The 19,846-nt window shown below is 39.7% G+C and overlaps 1 protein-coding gene across 4 annotated transcripts in view; it reads right to left on the bottom strand.

Moving 5' to 3' along the window:
- Nucleotides 1–19,846, bottom strand: part of GPR89A (G protein-coupled receptor 89A) — a 68,597-nt gene that overhangs the window by 34,106 nt on the left and 14,645 nt on the right. For 2 of the 4 annotated variants that reach the window (XM_063625934.1, XM_063625933.1), the window contains exons 4-7: nucleotides 19,476–19,582; nucleotides 18,922–19,023; nucleotides 11,812–11,932; nucleotides 8,862–8,942 (exon numbers count right to left, since the gene is read on the bottom strand). In XM_063625934.1, coding sequence (XP_063482004.1) covers nucleotides 8,862–8,942; nucleotides 11,812–11,932; nucleotides 18,922–19,023; nucleotides 19,476–19,582 — 411 coding nt within the window. Of the gene's footprint in view, nucleotides 1–8,861; nucleotides 8,943–11,811; nucleotides 11,933–18,921; nucleotides 19,044–19,475; nucleotides 19,583–19,846 lie in introns of those variants that run through there. The other 2 variants (XM_063625936.1, XM_063625935.1) reach the window with 2 other exon arrangements.

Here is a 19,846-nt window from a genome sequence, read left to right as displayed (position 1 = left end):
CCTATTCCAAAATTGACCACATAGTTGGAAGCAAAGCTCTCCTCAGCAAATGTAAAAGAACAGAAATTATAACAAACTGTCTCTCAGACCACAGTGCAATCAAACTAGAACTCAGGATTAAGAAACTCACTCAAAACCGCTCAAATACATGGAAACTGAACAACCGGCTCCTGAATGACTACTGGGTACATAATGAAATGAAGGCAGAAATAAAGATGTTCTTTGAAACCAACGAGAACAAAGACACAACATACCAGAATCTCTGGGACACATTCAAAGCAGTGTGTAGAGGGAAATTTATAGCACTAAATGCCCACAAGAGAAAGCAGGAAAGATCCAAAATTGACACCCTAGCATCACAATTAAAAGACCTAGAAAAGCAAGAGCAAACACATTCAAAAGCTAGCAGAAGGCTAGAAATAACCAAAATCAGAGCAGAAATGAAGGAAATAGAGACACAAAAAACCCTTCAAAAAATTAATGAATCCAGGAGCTAGTTTTTTGAAAAGATCAACAAAATTGATAGACTGCTAGCAAGACTAACAAAGAAGAAAAGAGAGAAGAATCAAATAGATGCAATAAAAAATGAAAAAGGGGATATCACCATAGATCCCACAGAAATACAATCTACCATCAGAGAATACTACAAACACCTCTACGCAAATAAACTAGAAAATCTAGAAGAAATGGATAAATTCCTCCACAAATACAACCTCCCAAGACTAAACCAGGAAGAAGTTGAATCTCTGAATAGACCAACAACAGGCTCTGAAATTGTGGCAATAATCAATAGCTTACCAACCAAAAAGAGTCCAGGACCTGATGGATTCACAGCCGAATTCTACCAGAGGTACAAGGAGGAACTGATACCATTCCTTCTGAAACTATTCCAATTGATAGAAAAAGAGGGAATCCTCCCTAACACATTTTATAAGGCCAGCATCGTCCTGATACCAAAGCCTGGCAGAGACATCACCAAAAAAGAGAATTTCAGACCAATATCCTTGATGAACATTGATGCAAAAATCCTCAATAAAATACTGGCAAACCGAATCCAGCAGCACATCAAAAAGCTTATACACCATGATCAAGTGGGCTTCATCCCTGGGATGCAAGGCTGGTTCAACATATGCAAATCAATAAATGTAATCCAGCATATAAACAGAACCAAAGACAAAAACCACATGATTATCTCAATAGATGCAGAAAAGGCCTTTGACAAAATTCAACAACCCTTCATGCTAAAAACTCTCAATAAATTAGGTATTGATGGGACATACCTCAAAATAATAAGAGCTATCTATGACAAACCCACAGCCAATATCATACTGAATGGGCAAAAACTGGAAGCATTCCCTCTGAAAACTGGCACAAGACAGGGATGCCCTCTCTCACCACTCCTATTCAACATAGTGCTGGAAGTTCTGGCCAAGGCAATCAGGCAGGAGAAGGAAATAAAGGGTATTCAATTAGGAAAAGAGGAAGTCAAATTGTCCCTGTTTGCAGATGACATGATTGTATATCTAGAAAACCCCATTGTCTCAGCCCAAAATCTCCTTAAGCTGATTAGCAACTTCAGCAAAGTCTCAGGATATAAAATCAATGTACCAAAATCACAATCATTCTTGTACACCAATCACAGACAAACAGAGAGCCAAATCATGAGTGAACTCCCATTCACAACTGCTTCAAAGAGAAGAAAATACCTAGGAATCCAACTTACAAGGGATGTGAAGGACCTCTTCAAGGAGAACTACAAACCACTGCTCAACGAAATAAAAGAGGACACAAACATATGGAAGAACATTCCATGCTCATGGGTTGGAAGAATCAATATCGTGAAAATGGCCATACTGCCCAAGGTAATTTATAGATTCAATGCCATCCCCATCAAGCTACCAATGACTTTCTTCACAGAATTGGAAAAAACTACTTTAAAGTTCATATGGAACCAAAAAAGAGCCCGCATCACCAAGTCAATCCTAAGCCAAAAGAACAAAGCTGGAGGCATCAGGCTACCTGACTTCAAACTATACTACAAGGCTACAGAAACCAAAACAGCATGGTACTGGTACCACAACAGAGACACAGATCAATGGAACAGAACAGAGCCCTCAGAAATAATGCTGCATATCTACAACTATCTGATCTTTGACAAACCTGACAAAAACAAGAAATGGGGAAAGGATTCCCTATTTAATAAATGGTGCTGGGAAAACTGGCTAGCCATATGTAGAAAGCTGAAACTGGATCCCTTCCTTACACCTTATACAAAAATTAATTCAAGATGGATTAAAGACTTACATGTTAGACCTAAAACCATAAAAACTCTAGAAGAAAGCCTACGCAATACCATTCAGGACATAGGCATGGGCAAGGACTTCATGTCTAAAACACCAAAAGCAATGGCAACAAAAGCCAAAATTGACAAATGGGATCTAATTAAACTAAAGAGCTTCTGCACAGCAAAAGAAACTACCATCAGAGTTAACAGGCAACCTACAGAATGGGAGAAAATTTTTGCAACCTACTCATCTGACAAAGGACTAATATCCAGAATCTACAATGAACTCAAACAAATTTACAAGAAAAAAACAACCCCATCAAAAAGTGGGCGAAGGACATGAACAGACACTTCTCAAAAGAAGACATTTATGCAGCCAAAAAACACATGAAAAAATGCTCATCATCACTGGCCATTAGAGAAATGCAAATCAAAACCACAATGAGATACCATCTCACACCAGTTAGAATGGCGATCATTAAAAAGTCAGGAAACAACAGGTGCTGGAGAGGATGTGGAGAAATAGGAACACTTTTACACTGTTGGTGGGACTGTAAACTAGTTCAACCATTGTGGAAGTCAGTGTGGCGATTCCTCAGGGATCTAGAACTAGAAATACCATTTGACCCAGCCATCCCATTACTGGGTATATACCCAAAGGACTATAAATCATGCTGCTATAAAGACACATGCACACGTATGTTTGTTGCGGCACTATTCACAATAGCAAAGACTTGGAACCAACCCAAATGTCCAACAACGATAGATTGGATTAAGAAAATGTGGCACATATACACCATGGAATACTATGCAGCCGTAAAAAATGATGAGTTCATGTCCTTTGTAGGGACATGGATGAAACTGGAAAACATTCTCAGTAAACTATCATAAGGACAAAAAACCAAACACCGCTTGTTCTCACTCATAGGTGGGAATTGAACAATGAGAACTCATGGACACAGGAAGGGGAACATCACACTCCAGGAACTGTTGTGGGTTGGGGGGAGGGGGGAGGGACAGCATTAGGAGATATACCTAATGCTAAATGACGAGTTAATGGATGCAGCAAACCAACACGGCACATGGATACATATGTAACAAGCCTGCACATTGTGCACATGTACCCTAAAACCTAAAGTATAATTAAAAAAAAAAAAAAAAAAGGCACAGCAACCTTGCAAATCACACCAAGAAGCAGTTCAGTATATCAAGGATAGACTCTCTTCCAGTTTCTGCCTATTTTTTCTCAGGCTCTTTGGTGTTTACCGTGGAAATACATTATTTAATGATGGCACAGAGATTTCGGAAGGGTTTATACTGCGATTTTGGATCTTAGCCCTTCTGCATTTCCCTCATTTCCAAAATTTCCCCTTTAAATTTTCAGTTACTCAGCTGATTTAAACTCTTATCAATCTGTACACTTGAGTGGGTGCTGGGAGGGTGGGTGGTGGCTAAGGAGCACTTCTAGGCAAGAAAGCTATCAACTTGCAATAGTTACCTGATGCTCTTCTCAAATTTCTACCTGCCTCTGCTCATTTTCCAGTAACTTCAAATACTTGCTTTTAATATTTTTTCCAGTTTTTATGATTTTCTGTAGAAGGAATTGCTTAAATTCTTTCCACTGTCATTTCTGGAAGTTTCGTCTATTGAGAATGGCTGTGGCTGTTGCTGAAATTTCACTAGTGAATATATTTCTTCCCTCTATCTCTAAAAAATTTCAAAGAGATCCTAGAAAACTAATTCAAGGTAGAGGTTAACATTTTTTCCTTCACTGTTCCAAACAGGAAGACGTATGCCTCTTTCCTCTTCCCATTTTAAACCATTAACTTTTTTGTACATAACAAATGTTACTTTTCTTGTATGTCATCTCACTATGGCCCTCTACTGTTAAGGTGAAAATGGTTATCTGGTCACTACTCCTCCCCAACTATGAGTGTTTGCAAAAACAGTTTTTCTTTTTTATTAAAAAAAATTTTATTTTGTAAAACCACTTGTAAACAACAAAAAGTTTTTCTATATTGTGGTAAATGGCAAGGACATTACATGAATCCCAAGGGCCCCAGTGTTGTCATGTTAGCTGTCTATCTGCCCTGTTAGTTCCACTGGATAAAGGACTGTGGTAATGGGGTCATGTTGGGAGGCTGATTCTTCTGTGAGCCACTTGAATTAATAAAACTTACTGTCGGACCACAAACCATTCCTGATCCTGACCAGATGATGCATTATAGGGGAAATGGGCTATAGTATGTATAGATCAGAGTCAATTCCTTAGCACTGTTAGTATGAAATGGCTTAAAAGTATGTATCCACACTTGACATGGTTCATGACTTCACTTTTTTTTTTTTGAGACAGAGTCTCGTTCTGTCCCCCAGGCTGGAGTGCAGTGGTGTAATCTCAGCTCACTGCAACCTCTGCCTCCCGGGTTCAAGCGATTTTCCTGCCTCAGCCTCCCAAGTAGCTGGGATTACAGGCATGTACCACTATGCCCAGATAATTTTTGTATTTTTACTAGAGATGGGGTTTTGCCATGTTGGCCAGGCTGGTCTTGAACTCCTGACCTCAGCCTCTCAAAGCGTTGGGGTTACCGGCATGAGTACCCGGCCATGACTTCACTTTTATATATTCATTTCTTTATATGAATAAAAGAAATACAGTGAGAAAGAGAATAGCCTTGGTAATCAAAATAGTATTGTTTATATAAATCTTTCACTTTTGAATAATCTTGCTCTTACTATTTTTTAAAATCTGCATTTATATACACTCATGTAAAATAAACAATAAATGTAAATAAAATAAATTATACACGTGTCTACCTTCAATAGCCTAGTAAAGACATGCAGAAATAGAGACAAATAATTAGTCGGTGAACCTGAGCCTTCTTTATCATTCTTTTTTTTTTTTCTTTTTTTGAGACAGAGTCTCACTCCGTCACCCAGGCTGGAGTGCAGTGGCGCGACCTGGGCTTACTGCAAGCTCTGCCTCCCGTGTTCACGCCATTCTCCTGCCTCAACCTCCCAAGTAGCTGGGACTACAGGCGCCTGCCACCATGCCCGGCTACTTTTTTGTATGTTTAGTAGAGATGGGGTTTCACCGTGTTAGCCAGGATGGTCTTGATCTCCTGACCTCGTGATCTGCCCGACTCGGCCTCCCAAAGTGCTGGGATTACAGGTGTGAGCCACTGCGCCTGGCCTTTATCATTCTAATGTCTAATGTTATCTCTTACATTAAGGCTTCTTTAACTTGACTATGGGTCTTACTATAGAAAAGTGTTGAAGGAGGAAATATGAAATGTGAAAATACTCATGCAATTCAAAACCTGTTACCATTTACTTATGGGTAATAATAACTTTAATAAAGACAGTAGACTAATAAGCTTCATGAAGGTAAGAAATGATTATCTTGTTCATCATTCTATCCCTAGCATCTAGTACAGTGCCTGGCGTAAACTAGGTTTTCTAAAATTATTAAGTGAATGAATCTATGAATGCAATAAGTGAAGGCAAAGCATGAAAAGCAAATGATTGTACTGTAGAGATTATTAATAAGTTCAGTAGTTGTCCTTAGCTATATGTGGGTCATTGTTCTAAGGGCTCTAACTTGTTTTTCTAAGTCTTAACTCATTATTATTACCTCTATTTTACAAATGAGGCACAAAGACATAAAGTAACTAGTTCAAGGTCACACCATTAAGTTGCAGATCAGGGATTCAAATTCATACACAGTCTGATTTCAGAGCCTATGCTTTTATACACTGTGATATAGATTTCTATGAAATCCCACTTTGAAAATACACATTTTAAAAATACTTTTTAAATAACAAAAATGATATAGAGGACTTAAATGATTTTAAGTAGTTGGAACAAAGGAAGTTGAGATCTAAATCAGATATGTAAAAGATTGTAAAAAATTAAGGAAAATAGACTTAAAAAAAATTCAGGACAATGAGGCTGGGCATGGTGGCTCACGCCTGTAATCCCAGCACTTTGGGAGGCCAAGGCGGGCGGATCACTTGAGGTCAAGAGTTTGAGACCAGCCTGGTCCAACATGGTGAAACCCCGTCTCTACTAAAAATACAGAAATAAACTGGGTGTGGTGGCACGTGCCTATAATCCCAGCTACTCGGGAGGCTGAGGCAGGAGAATTACTTGAACCTGGGAGGTGGAGGCTGCAGTGAGCTGAAATCACGTCACTGCACTCCAGCCTGGGCAACAGAGAGAGACTCCGTCTTAAAAAAAAAAAAATCACGACAATAGACAATATTCCATTCTTCGAATACAAAAGTTATACACCAGTCCATGAGCATGGGATATCTTTCCATTTATTTGTGTCTTCTTCAATTTCTTCTATTAATGTTGTATAGTTTTCAGTGTCCAAGTCTTTCTTCCTCCTTGGTTAAATTTATCCCTAAGTATTTTTTCTTGTAGCTATTTTAAGTGGGATGGTTCTCTTGATTTCATTTTTGGAATGTTCATTGAACATTAGTATTGTTAAAACATCCATACTACCTAAAGCCATCTATAGATTAAATGTAATCCCTATCAAAATTCCAATGTCATTTTTCATAGAAATAGAAAAAATAATCCTAAAATTCATATGGAACCAGAAAAAACTGAATTGCCGAGGCAATCATGAACAAAAGAACAAAGCTGGAGGCACATACTATCTTATTTCATATTATACTACAAAGCAATAGTAATTAAAACAGCATGATACAAGCATAAGCACAGACTCATTGACCAAGGGAACAGAATAAAGAACCCAGAAATAAACCCACACATGTATAGTCAACTGATTTTTGACAAGGGTGCCACATGTACATACTGGGAAAAGGACGGTCTTTTCACTAAACGGTGATGGGAAAACTGAATATCCGTCTGCAGAAGAATGAAATTGGACCCTTCTCTCACTCAATATATAAAGATTAACTCAAAATGGACTAAAGACTTAAGCCTGGAAACTATAAAACTACTAGAAGAAAATGGGGAAAAACTACACAAATTGCTCTGGGCAATAACTTTTTAGATTTAACCCCCAAAGTGCAGGCAATTAAAGCAAAAATAGACAAATGGGATTACATCAAAATAAAAAGCTTCTGCACAACAAAGGAAACAACAGAGTGAAGAGACAATCTATGGACTGGGAGAAAATATCTGCAAGCCATATGTCTGATAAGGGGTTAGTATACAAAATACCTAAGGACCTCAAACAACTCTACAGAAAGAAAACAAATAACCTGATTTTTAAACGGGCAAGGAACCTGAATAGACATTTCTCAAAAGAAGGCATACACATGACCAACAGATATATCAAATAATGTTTAACGTACATACTAGCCATTAACGAATTGCAAACTAAGACACAATGAGATATCACCTCATACCTGTCAGAATGACTATTATCAAAGGGGCAAAAGATAAAGAACGTTGGTGTGGATGCTGAGAAAAGGAAACCCTATTACATTGTTGGTGGAAATATAAATTAGCACAACCACTATGGAAAATAGTGTGGAGGTTCCTAAAAAAAACTGAAAATGGAATTGCTATATGATCCAGCAATCCCACTTCTTAGTATTTACCCAAAAGATCTGAAATCAGTAAAATGTCAAAGAGATATCTGTACACCTATGTTCACTGCAGTATTATTTACAATAGCCAAGTTATGGTATCAATCTGTATGTCCATCAACAGAAAAATGGATAAAGAAAATATGGCATATATATACAACAGAATACTATTCAGCCTTAAGGAAGGAAATTCTTTCATTTGTGACAACTTGAATGTAACTGGAGAACACTATGCTAAGCAAAATGAGTTGGACACAGAAAGACAAATACTGCATGTTCTCACTTCTATGTGGAATCTAAAACGGTGAACTCAACATAAGCAGAGGGTAGAATGATGGTTACCAGAGGCTGGATGGGTGGGAGGAATGGAGAGATGACGGTCAAAGGGTAAAAAGCTTCAGTTAGACAAGGAGGAATAAGGTTTTTTTTTTCTTTGCAACATACTGTACAGCATGAATATAATAAATAATAATGTATTGCACATTTCAAAATCACTGAGAGTAAATTTCAAATGTTTTCACAAGAAAATAAACATGTAATGTGATAGATATATTAGCTTGATTTAATTATTCCACTTTGTATGCCACAAATATATACAACTATAATTTGTCAATTTACAATTTAAAAAATTAAAAAAATTCTAATACTTTATCTAAGGAGAATGATCTAAATTCAAGAAATGAGATTGAATTTTCTTTCACAGAAAACACTAAATCATTTAAAAAAATTTTTTTATATTTTTAATTTTCTTGTTATTTTAAAGGGATGGGGTCTCACTATGTTACCCAGGCTAGTCTCGAACTTCTGGGCTCAAGTGGTCCCCCTGTCGTGGCCTCCCAAAGTGCTGGGATCACAGGTGTGAGCCACTGTGTCCAGCCAACACTAAATCTGGTATGTTACCTTATAATAAAAATGAGTAAGATAAAATTCCCTGCCAGCACCAACTCATAGTCAAATTTTCTTGTCGAGAAATTGTAACAGAGTCCAAATGTATTACAGTGTTGATATCTTACCTCTTCTTCTTGCTTATGATCATATCCATGGTTTGCAGCAGTCGCCGTTCCAGGGCTAGAATATCTGTGTCAGTCACATTCCTACAAAAAGCACAAACTGCTAGCAAAATGTTTTGGGGTCCCACTCTTGGGCATGATACAGGGTATCTGGAGACAAACATAGACTTCAACTGTTACCTACTACTTTTTTCTAGAAAATAGTAAAATGACCATAATAAACTAAAATGCTTTTGCTGTCATTTTTTTTTTTTTTTTTTTTTTTATAGGTGTAAAGCGGGAAATCAGGGCCCTCACAGCCTTCAGAGCTGAGAGCCCTGAACAGATTTACCCACATATTTATTAACAGCAAACCAGTCATTAGCATTGTTTTTTTTTTTTTTTTTTTTCCCAGCTATTTTTTTTTTTTAATTTTTTTTTTTGCACACAAAACAATAAACATTTTCTAAAAATACATACAAACAAAAAGATGCGTATCAAACAAATTAGGAAGGTTGCACATGGGAAGTCGGGGAATAGAAATGGGGGGTGGGAACCAAAATAAATGAGAGAGGGACTTTATATGGATCAGTGATAACAGCTCAATCCTCCATTTGACAAAGAAGAAGGAGAAGGAAGAGGAAGAAAAAGAAAGTGGGATAAAGGATCAGAAAGGGAGGAAAATAGAAAAAATTAGAGTATGACTCCAGGGTAGACCTGTTTTGTTGTCACTGGGTTGGTTGGTTGGTTTGTCTGTTGTATTTTTAATATGTTTCGCCATGTTGGCCAGACTGGTCTCGAACTCCCAGCCTGAAGTGATCAACCCGCCTCGGCCCGCCAGAGTGCCGGGACCACAGGCGTGAGCCACCACGTCCAGCCCCCACATTCCTTCTGGCCTCTGTGGTAGACCTCCCAGACAGGGTGGTCGGGCAGAGGCGCTCCCCACATCCCAGACGGGGCAGCCGGGCAGAGGCGCTCCTCACTTCCCAGACGGGGCGGCCAGGCAGAGATGCTCCCCACTTCTTCCCAGATGGGGCGGCCGGGCAGACGTGCTCCTCACTTCTTCCCAGACAGGGCGGCCGGGCAGAGGTGCTCCTCATTTCTTCCCAGACGGGGCGGACGGGCAGAGGCACTCCTCACTTCCCAGACGGGGTGACCGGATAGACTCGTTGCTCATTTCTTCCCAGACGGGGCGGCCGGGCAGAGACACTCCTCACTTCTTCCCAGACGGGGCGGCCGGGCAGAGGCTCTCCTAACTTCTTCCCAGATGGGGCGGCCGGGCAGAGGCGCTCCTCACTTCCCAGACGATGGGTGGCCGGGCAGAGGTGCTCCTCACTTCCCAGACGGGGCGGCCGGGCAGAGGCACTCCTCACTTCTTCCCAGATGGGGCGGCCGGGCAGAGGCGCTCCTCACTTCCCAGACGATGGGTGGCCGGGCACAGGCGCTCCTCACTTCCCAGACGATGGGTGGCCGGGCAGAGGCGCTCCTCACTTCCCAGACGATGGGTGGCCGGGCAGAGGCGCTCCTCACTTCACAGACGGGGTGGCCGGGCAGAGGCGCTCCTCACTTCCTAGACGGGGCGGCCGGGCAGAGGCGCTCCTCACTTCCCAGACGATCGGTGGCCGGGCAGAGGTGCTCCTCACTTCCAGACGATGGGTGGCCGGGCAGAGGTGCTCCTCACCTCCCAGACGATGGGTGGCCGGGCAGAGGCGCTCCTCACTTCCCAGATGGGGAGGCCGGGCAGAGAGGCGGCCGAGCAGAGACGCTCCCCACCTCCCAGAAGGGGCGGCGGCCGGGCAGGGGCTGCAATCCCAGCACCCTGGTAGGCCAAGGCAGGCGGCTGGGAGGCGGAGGCTGCCGCGAGCCAAGACCACGCCACCGCACTCCGGCCCGGGCAACACCGGGCACCGAGTGAGCGTCCGTCTGCAGTCCCAGCACCTCGGGAGGCCGAGGCGGGCAGAGCACTCGGGGTCAGGAGCTGGAGAGCAGCGTGGCCAAGATGGCGAAACCGCGCCTGCAGCCAAAGGAGGAAAAGCAGGCAGCGGTGGTGGCGCGCGGCGGCAGTCCCAGGCAGTCCGCGGTGCGGGGCAGCAGCGAGCTGTGTAGATTGCAGCGTGGCCACAGAGGGAAGAAGAAAGAAAAGAAAGAAAGAAAGAGAGAGAGAGAGAGAGAGAGAGAGAGAGAGAGAAAGAAAGAAGGAAGGAAGGAAGGAAGGAAGGAAGGAAGGAAGGAAGGAAGGAAGGCAGGCAGGCAGGCAGGCAGGCAGGCAGGCTTTTGTTGTCATTTCTTATAGCTAATCCTCTGGGATCTCAGGGAAATGGAATTTACCCAGCTCTCTTACAGTTTTTCTTAGCTTTGATCCAGTGACATTTATATATATATATATATATTTTTTTTTTTTAAAATAATTTTTATTATACTTTAAGTTCTGGGATACATGTGTAGAACATGCAGGTTACATAGGTATACACGTGTCATGATGGTTTGCTGCACCCATCAACCCGTCATTTATTTATGAAAGAGTCTCCCTCTGTCACCGAGGCTGGAGTGCAGTGGCATGATCTCAGCTCAGTGACATTTAGGATGTATGTTTAAGCACACTTTTAACTTGGCATTGTCTTCTACTGTTCTATTAATACTTCTAGGAGGAACTGAACTGCTGAAGTTGGGGTTGGTTTATACTGCTGGTCACTAGAAATGTGCCTTTAAAAAGCAGGAGGGGAGTGTCAGATTGAAATTTGCCATTTAAAAAATAAATGAATGTAGGACCAATAATAAAGGCAAGCAGTACAAGTGACAACACTTATTTAGAAAGATTTCTAGGTCAATGCCCATAGGGACAGAGGAGGAGAAGAATAAAAAGACAGACAGTGTCATAGATGTAATACATAATCTTAAAGATGGTGGCATAATATGACACATGTATTCAAGAAGTAATGGGGCAAAAAAGAAAGGATGCAAAGCGCTCTGTTACCTGAGGAAGTAAGACATGTAAGTGTATGGGCAGTTGACAGCACCAAATCCAGAAAGGAGAGCCATGAGAGTCACTCCAATCACACCAACCCGGCTGATGAGCTGTTCTATGGATAAGATCCCTAAAAACATCAAGGCACATTAATGCCAGGTAATATAGACAAAATGGGTCTCATCTGTACTGCAAAAGGAAACATTATTGAAAACATTAACCATTACACATAACTAACTCATACAAGCCAACTTTTAATTATTAATGTGTAGATGATTTATAATAAATATACTAAATGTTTACTGATTTTCCTTCTGTCCCATATGCTTCAGAGTGATCTCTTTTATTGGGTGATAGCAGTAAAATAATAACAACAATTATAAATAACAATCATTGACTGTTTACTCTTGGTAGCATGAATGCTAACAAAGCAAAGTACTTTTAGTAAAAGCATCGTCAAAAAAAAAAAAAAAAACTAAGAAAGTAAATCTGCTGGAAAAGTATAAATAGCAGGAACTACTTTGTGCCAGTTATCTTTGATGTATATGTATTTCCCCTAAGGTGATACTCTTTCGCTTTTGTCTTATTCTTTTTTGCATCCAATAAACGCAGAATTCATCTAATAAGTGGGCTAAACTTATAGATGAATGAGTAATTCAAAGGCAAACACATCAGTTTCAGATTATAAATTGTATCCTAATTACCAATTGTTTCATATCACGTGAGAATTCTGAAGATCAACTTAGCAGTTAAAATAAATACTGCTGGTCGATGTATTTGGGATAAATGAGAGAAAGCAATGCTGAAGAATAACTCAGTAAGTTTGGCATTGCAGAAAAAGAATGGTTTTAATTGGTTTTCACTTTCTATTTCTAGGACAGAATTCGCTTCAGCCATCCACTCCTATGGTCAAATGCCAGAGCTATAATTCAGGAATTGTCAGCTTCAAAACTGAAAATTCCAATATTCCTTTTCTGACTACTGGCCTCCGTTCCTAGTCTTTCTCCTTTATTTCCACTACACTTGTTTTAGAGGTCAGCGTAACCTCTAGTCTTCTGCTTCTCCATTCTTCACCTAGCTTGGACTCCAGGCTTGCTGGCTTCAAATTCTCTCACCAGGAGCCTCAATCTCCTACTATCTTCCTTCTGAAGCACTAATCCTACAAATTCCCAACTCTGGATCAGTCTAACACTCTGCCTTCCCTGTGCCCATGTTTTGCTGCCTAAAATTGCTAGAATGCATACTGACTTTGGAGCCATTACAAATGTATGGTCTCCAGTCCTAAGAGAGTTCTCACACTATTAACTAATCCTTCTCTTGCCCTTGGTCAGCCATCTCTCTCCACTGTCTTCGGCAGTTACTCTTTATTTTTCCTACCTTTTTCCTTCTCCTTTGCCAATGTCCTTATTATAAAAGACATAGCTATTAGCCATAAACTACCTTCACTCTACTACAAACTACCTTCACTCTACACTATGGTCATGAGTCTTCTCCTGGTTGCAAAATTGAACATTTTCCAATCTTTGTTTTATTGGCACTTTTATAACATTGAATATACATCTGCAATCATCCTCCCAACTTGTCTCCCTCAGAACAAAGTAGCATCCAAAGCTGACTTCTCCACTTGTGCATCTGATCTTCTCTGGGCCCTGGGAACTGTCTCATGCTTATATGTGAGTTCTGGGATATTGCTAGTGATAATCTTGGTGCTATTTGTGTTTGGTTTTCTGCCAGGGGGGTAAGCAAAGCCAGCTTGACCCTACGCCACCATCTTGGAACTAGAAGTCACCATACTTTTGATTGTATTCAATCCCTTCCACCTCTTTCAGAGTCTTGTCCATCATCTGTCTCCTCTCTCTTGTATATTCAGTATTTCCTTCTTTGCTAGTTCTTTCTCTTTAGTTTCAATTCTCTTTTCTAAGAGAAATTCTGTTCTTGGCTTTGAGTTTACCTCTAGTTACCAACCCCCATCTACTTCCCTCTTAATAGCCAGGCTTCTTAAAAGGAGTTTACAGTTATTGTCACCTTTTCTTCACCTCCAGTTCATTCCTTAACTGACTGCAATCCAGCTTTCTTCCCATTCTTCTATATTGAATGAAATTACTTTCACTAATAATTGTAATGGCAATATAATAGGTAATATTCATCAAGCACCTGCTATGACTAGGCACTGTTCTAAGCATTTCACATGTTCTAATTCATTTAACCCTCATAACAATCCTATGAGGTAGATATTATTGAAAACCTAATTTTACAGATGAAGAAATGGAGGCACAGAGAGGTTAAGTAACTTAGTTAAGGCCACACAGATAAAAGGGGCAGAGTCAGGATTCAAGTGCAGTCTAGCTCCAGAGTCTGGGCTTTAACCACTACGACAGCATGGTAATAAGTTTTGTCCTGGTTGCAAAATTTAACATTTTCCAATCCTCGTTTTATTGGCTCTTTTATGACATTGAATCATTTTTGTTTAAAATTATTTTATCTTCTTGGCTTCGACAACACCATTTCCCTAGGTTTTCCCTTTTACTTCTTTAATTGCTTTTTCTCGATCACTTCTTGCTCTGTCTGGACCAGAGTTCTCTCTTTCATTTCAGTATACACATTTTTTGCTTGGGTGATCTCACCAATTTCCCCAGCTTCATCTAATGGCATTTAGCTGATGATTTCTAGTTGTTTAGATTCCTGGAGTCATCTCCATGAGGAATGATACATGTATACCTTTTCCCTAAGCTCCTGATTTGTACATCCAATTGCTTATTTAACATCACCTGGATATGCATAGGTAACTCAAATTCAGCATATACCAAACTAAAATTATCTTTCCCCTCAACTTGTTCCTTCTTCTGCATTACCTGTCTTAGAAAATGACATAATCACCATAACAACAAAATCTATACACTATACGATTACTCTCCATTCTATCTCTTGCCTTTCCTTGAATACATCAAGGTCTTTCTGCCTCAGGGCTTTACGTGATGTCTCTTGTGCTTTCTTGCTGGGTCTTCCTTTGGTCTTGTCCTTTAAATCTCAGCTTAAATATCACTGTCTCAGAAAGGGTGGATCTAACTATTTGCACTACATTATCGGCATTTTTCTCTATCACAGCAACCTGTTCACTCCTTGATGACAGTGATCACAATTGGCAATTATTTATTTATATATTTACCTCTTTATTGTCTAGTTCCACCCACAGGACTATACATTTCAGGGGGGCAGAAACCATGTTTGTTTTGTTTGTGGTTTATTTCCAGCGCTTAATTTATATAAAGTAGATGCTCAATAAATATTTGTGTAATGCTAAATGAACGAATAAATCCTCACCTAAATTCTGTTGATTCTACTTGCCGTATACCTCTTGAATTTGCAACCCTTTACAAGAAGACATCATGTCTTATTGATCTTTGTTTTCCTTACTGCCTGGCATATATGAGGTGTTCAACAAATGTTTGTTGACTATAATATCACCCAATAACATAAAAAATCCAAGAGATTAATATGGGTTATTAAATTTGAAAAACTGAAAAAATTCCCCCTCTACCTTTATTCCTTTTAACATGGTGTCTTTGTCCTTTTATTACATATCTTTTTCTGGTTTAAAGTACTTTGTAGATAGTGTTTACTTAATCTCAGCATTTCCATGAAGTAGAAGTCAGTCATCATTATCCCCATTTACCAGTTAATATATGGAAAGTCAGATGAATAAGGAGACTAGCAGAAGATCATCTCACCTTTGCCACCTGCTCACACAGATTCCTTACGGTCTTTTGTAATCTCTCTTACTCTCTCCCACTAAGGACATTCCAAGGTTGGTTCAGACACCGCACAAGAAGTACTTTTACAGATTTTTTTTTTTCTCATTATACGTAAGGATTGGTCTTATCTTTTTTTTTTTTTTTTTTTTGAGAGTCTTGCTCTGTCGCCCAGGCTGGAGGGGAGTGGCACCATCTCAGCTCACTGCAACCTCAGCCTCCTGGGTTTAAGTAATTCTTGTGTCTCCAGCCTCCGGGGAGTAGCTGGGATTATAGGCATGCGCCATCATGCCTGGCTAATTTTTCTATTTTTAGTACAGACAGGGTTTTACCATGTTGGCCAGGCTGGTCTCTAACTCCTGGCCTCAAGTGATCTCCCTGCCTTGGCCTCCCAAAGTGCTGGGGTTATAGGAGTGAGCCAACCTGCCCAGCCCATTTTTTTGTGGTCTCCACAGCAATAAACAACCACACTGGTTGTTGGGACAGTCCTGGGAAAGCTCTAAGAAGGCAGTGTAAGGCTGGTTGCTTCTCAGCTACCACCTAAACTTTTATTCCTCCTTACTTATCTTAGAGGGTTAAATAAATTAAGATACCTGAACATTTAGGCATAAAACTGTAATGCCTATTGGAGTACAATGGGAAGAATAAAACTGAAACTATCTCCCTAGCTTTCTCCCTCAGTGTCCTTTTCAGGGTAATCCCATAGAATTTAGAAAAAGGGGTGGATGAAAGGACAAGAGATACAATGGCCTTCATCTTCCTTCTGGTGTGGCCTGGCTACAATGGTCATGTAAGCAGAATGCACACAGGAGAAAGCTGGAGAAAGGTGTCAGAGTCGGGTCTTTGTAGGCATGTGAGCCTGTATTTGCCCTGTCAGCAGTCCTGGAGGCCTTTTCTAACTCTTCTCTCTGACTTCTACCATCACAGATAAATGTGTCTGTCTGTGGGTTTCTTTGAAATAGGTTTATATGAGAACTATAGTACCAGCACTCTTTAGTGCAAGTCTTTCCCTTCGTTGACCATTAACATAGGCATGCTGATCACATTAGCATTTCCTAAATTCCTATCCAGAGTATTAAAGTAGTAAACTCATCTACCACTTTGGAGAGACTCAATTTTCTTCCATTCACTGATTCAAAGAACATGTATTAAACACTTGTTATGTATTGGTTTCCACACTAGGCTCTAGGGATACAAAGACAAATAACATAGTTTTCTGACCTCGGGGAGCCCATAGTTTGATGAGGAAGTTGGAAAAGGAAACATGAAATTTTAAGTTTTATAGATGATATAGATACCTTGAGGTGGGAGCAATTAATATTTCCTAATGATGGCCAGGAAAATCTTCCTAAAGGAATTGACAAGAATTGAATCTAGAAAGGATAAATAGGCATTTTCTAGGTAGACAGGGTTGGTGAAGGATTGTCCAGGCTGATAGAACAGCTCTAGAAACTTGAGGCCAGATGTGGTGGCTCATACCTGTAATCTCGGCACTTTGGGAAGCCGAGGTGGGTCGATCCCCTGAGCTCAGGAGTTCAAGACCATCCTGAGCAACGTGGAGAAACCCCATCTCTATGAAAAAATACAAAAATTAGCCGGGTATGGTGGCATGTGCCCGTAATCCCTGTTACTCAGGAGGCTGAGGTGGGAGGATCACTTGAGCCTGGGAGTTGGAGGTTGCAGTGAGCCAAGATCATGCCACTGCACTCCAGCCTGGGTGAGAGTGAGACCTGTCTCAAAAAGGAAAAAAAAAAAAGAAACTTGACATAATTTCACAGGACTGGAGAATGCAACATGTATAGAGAGCAGCAGCCAGGTCATGAAAGGTCTTATACGCCACTTAAGAGTTTGAATGTTTTTGGTAGGCTGGTGTTACGTTAAGTTTTCTGGCCTTTAACATTATTTGAAATTTTGAAACAGTTATTCTTATTTTAAAAATACACAACTATTTATGGTATTGCATATGCTTTTCAAAACTGCATATCTCCTCTGATCTTACTGCAGGAGAGTCTCATAACCTCTCTCTCCCGAAATTCCTGCTATAGGCAATGAGTATACATGGAAGGGTGTGTGGGAGGTATGGCAGACACTGGCTCATTCAACATTAATTCCAATATCCTTTTCTACCATTTGTTTTGGTACTACAGTTTAGAAAGCCAAAAGCCCCTTCTCAGACTTCCTTGAGGCTAAGGTTTTAAATATTACCTAGGTTTCACCAAAAAACCAGGCCCATGTGAGGCCTCAGATGCAGAAATGAACAATGTAGGGGTGGTGATAGCACTTAGGAGCTCAAACAGCTGGGACTGAGGTCCCTGATGTCATAGACCCTGAGTGGCAGGTGATGACTTCAGTGAGGTTTTCTAGTTTAGTATTGTAGCATAGTTGGGTATTTCTCTTCATTATATAGCAGTTAAGCTTTGCATCCCTACTTTCCTAGAAAGTCTATAAATTGCCTGATACTGTATAATTAATCACTTTCTGCTTTAAATTAGTTATAGTAGATTCTGTCTTCTGCAATAAGAAGCCTAATAATAGGTATGGCAGGATGGTGAATAAAGAGGTATATATATATTTTTAAAAAGGTTCCAGCATGAAAGCTGTAGTATATTTATTACAGATGGGCTCTCTAATCTTTTTAGATAGATTCTCTAATCTTTTTAGATAGATTCACACATACTTCTGAAATAGTTCTGGAAGGACTTGTTAGCTGAGGTACTTTTGTTCATTGTTTTTAGCTTAAAAATTAGGGCTCTGCCAAATTTCTTGTTTTAAAATAAACTTTTTTTTGTTAGAGGGGAGACAATGATTCTTGGAAAGCTTTTCTTTATCTACTAATTGTGGGTGTTTTATGTCACCTTTCCCCAAATATATATGCTTCCCTAATGTATCTTTATCATCACTTAAGCAGCGGCCATTTACCTTTTGGGTCACAGACCCAAATCTGTGACCCAAATCTGATAAAAGTTTATTGATACCTTACCTCCAAATACACATACAAATATATTCCTGTAGTTCCATATACAATATGAGTTAGACACCATTCTCTTTCCTTATACCCTTTAAGTATATTCAGTAAATGAAGGTCAAAAATTCCTACTCTAGAGTGATACAAGTGAGTCCCAAAACCAGCATCAGTTATCTCTTAGAATGAAGGAGAAAATGTGGTTCAAAGTCAGACATTTTTCAGAGAAATAGCTTGCTATCCTCCTCAATCAGAAAAAATTTTTTCCAAATCTCAAGAACCTGTGAATTAATAAATTATTTCCCCAAATAAATTTTTTCCCCAAGAAATTTAATTAATTTTTTTTGAAATTAGAAAATTAAACAAACCTTCTCCCCCCAGTTCCTTTGCCCTGCCATATATACTCACCATGTTTTGGGCTGAGAATGGGAAAGGGATCTCCTAGTTTCCAGAAGAAATACATAAAGGTCAGCCATAAGAGACAGGAAAAAAGCAGTCGTTGTTTATGCACTGAGACAGAGGAGACAAAACTGTTAGGAAAAACAGATATAGGTTAAAGAGCTTGCTCTATTTAAAAATATAAGATAATGCTAACTAATATTTGGCTGCTAATTCACTTGGCAAATGACTGATGAACAGCGTAATTTTTAGTGAAAGCATCCTTACCATCGTAAGAGAAATTTAGCTGAATTTAAGATGTGGGATGAATTAAAGGGGACATTATTAATAGGTAGAAAAATAAAGCTGTGGCAGAACAAATAACCTAATCATTCATTCAATATTTATTTTGTGCCAATTCATTCAATATTTATTTTATATTTATTTTTAAGATGTTGTGTGTGAGGTATCCTCAAATAGCGGTAGCTACTGAAAGTTAATGTAGAAATGAAGCTATCCACAATCTAAGTCCCCTCAAATACTCATTTCAATCTATGTGCTGACTGAGAGGGTAAAATACTTACATAGTCGGATATTGCTCACAATAAAATAGCCAATGTAAAAAGGCACCATGAAAACCAGGATCAGCAGAATTACACACAGGTTCATTTTCCAGTGAAAATAACGGGAGCTGAAATAAATGTCAAAGACTGTCACTGGGAGGAAGAGAGAACAGCAACTTTCTTTCTCTTTAGTCTTCCAAAGGGTCTTTTGCTCTTTGGACTCAATATTGAATATATCCTATCTAATCAGCCTACTAGGCTCTTACAATCTACTCATTTGTAGAGATTAAAAAATACAAATTTTTGAAAGGTATATATAACCATCTTAACCTCTTAAGAATTTCATATATTAAGAATGTTTATGTTTTTGATATATTCATAGGCAACATATA

Source organism: Symphalangus syndactylus, chromosome 12, assembly GCF_028878055.3.
Source record: "Symphalangus syndactylus isolate Jambi chromosome 12, NHGRI_mSymSyn1-v2.1_pri, whole genome shotgun sequence".
Lineage (NCBI taxonomy): Eukaryota > Metazoa > Chordata > Mammalia > Primates > Hylobatidae > Symphalangus > Symphalangus syndactylus.
Note: the sequence above shows the minus strand (reverse complement) of the source record. Positions and strands in the feature narration are given on the sequence as shown.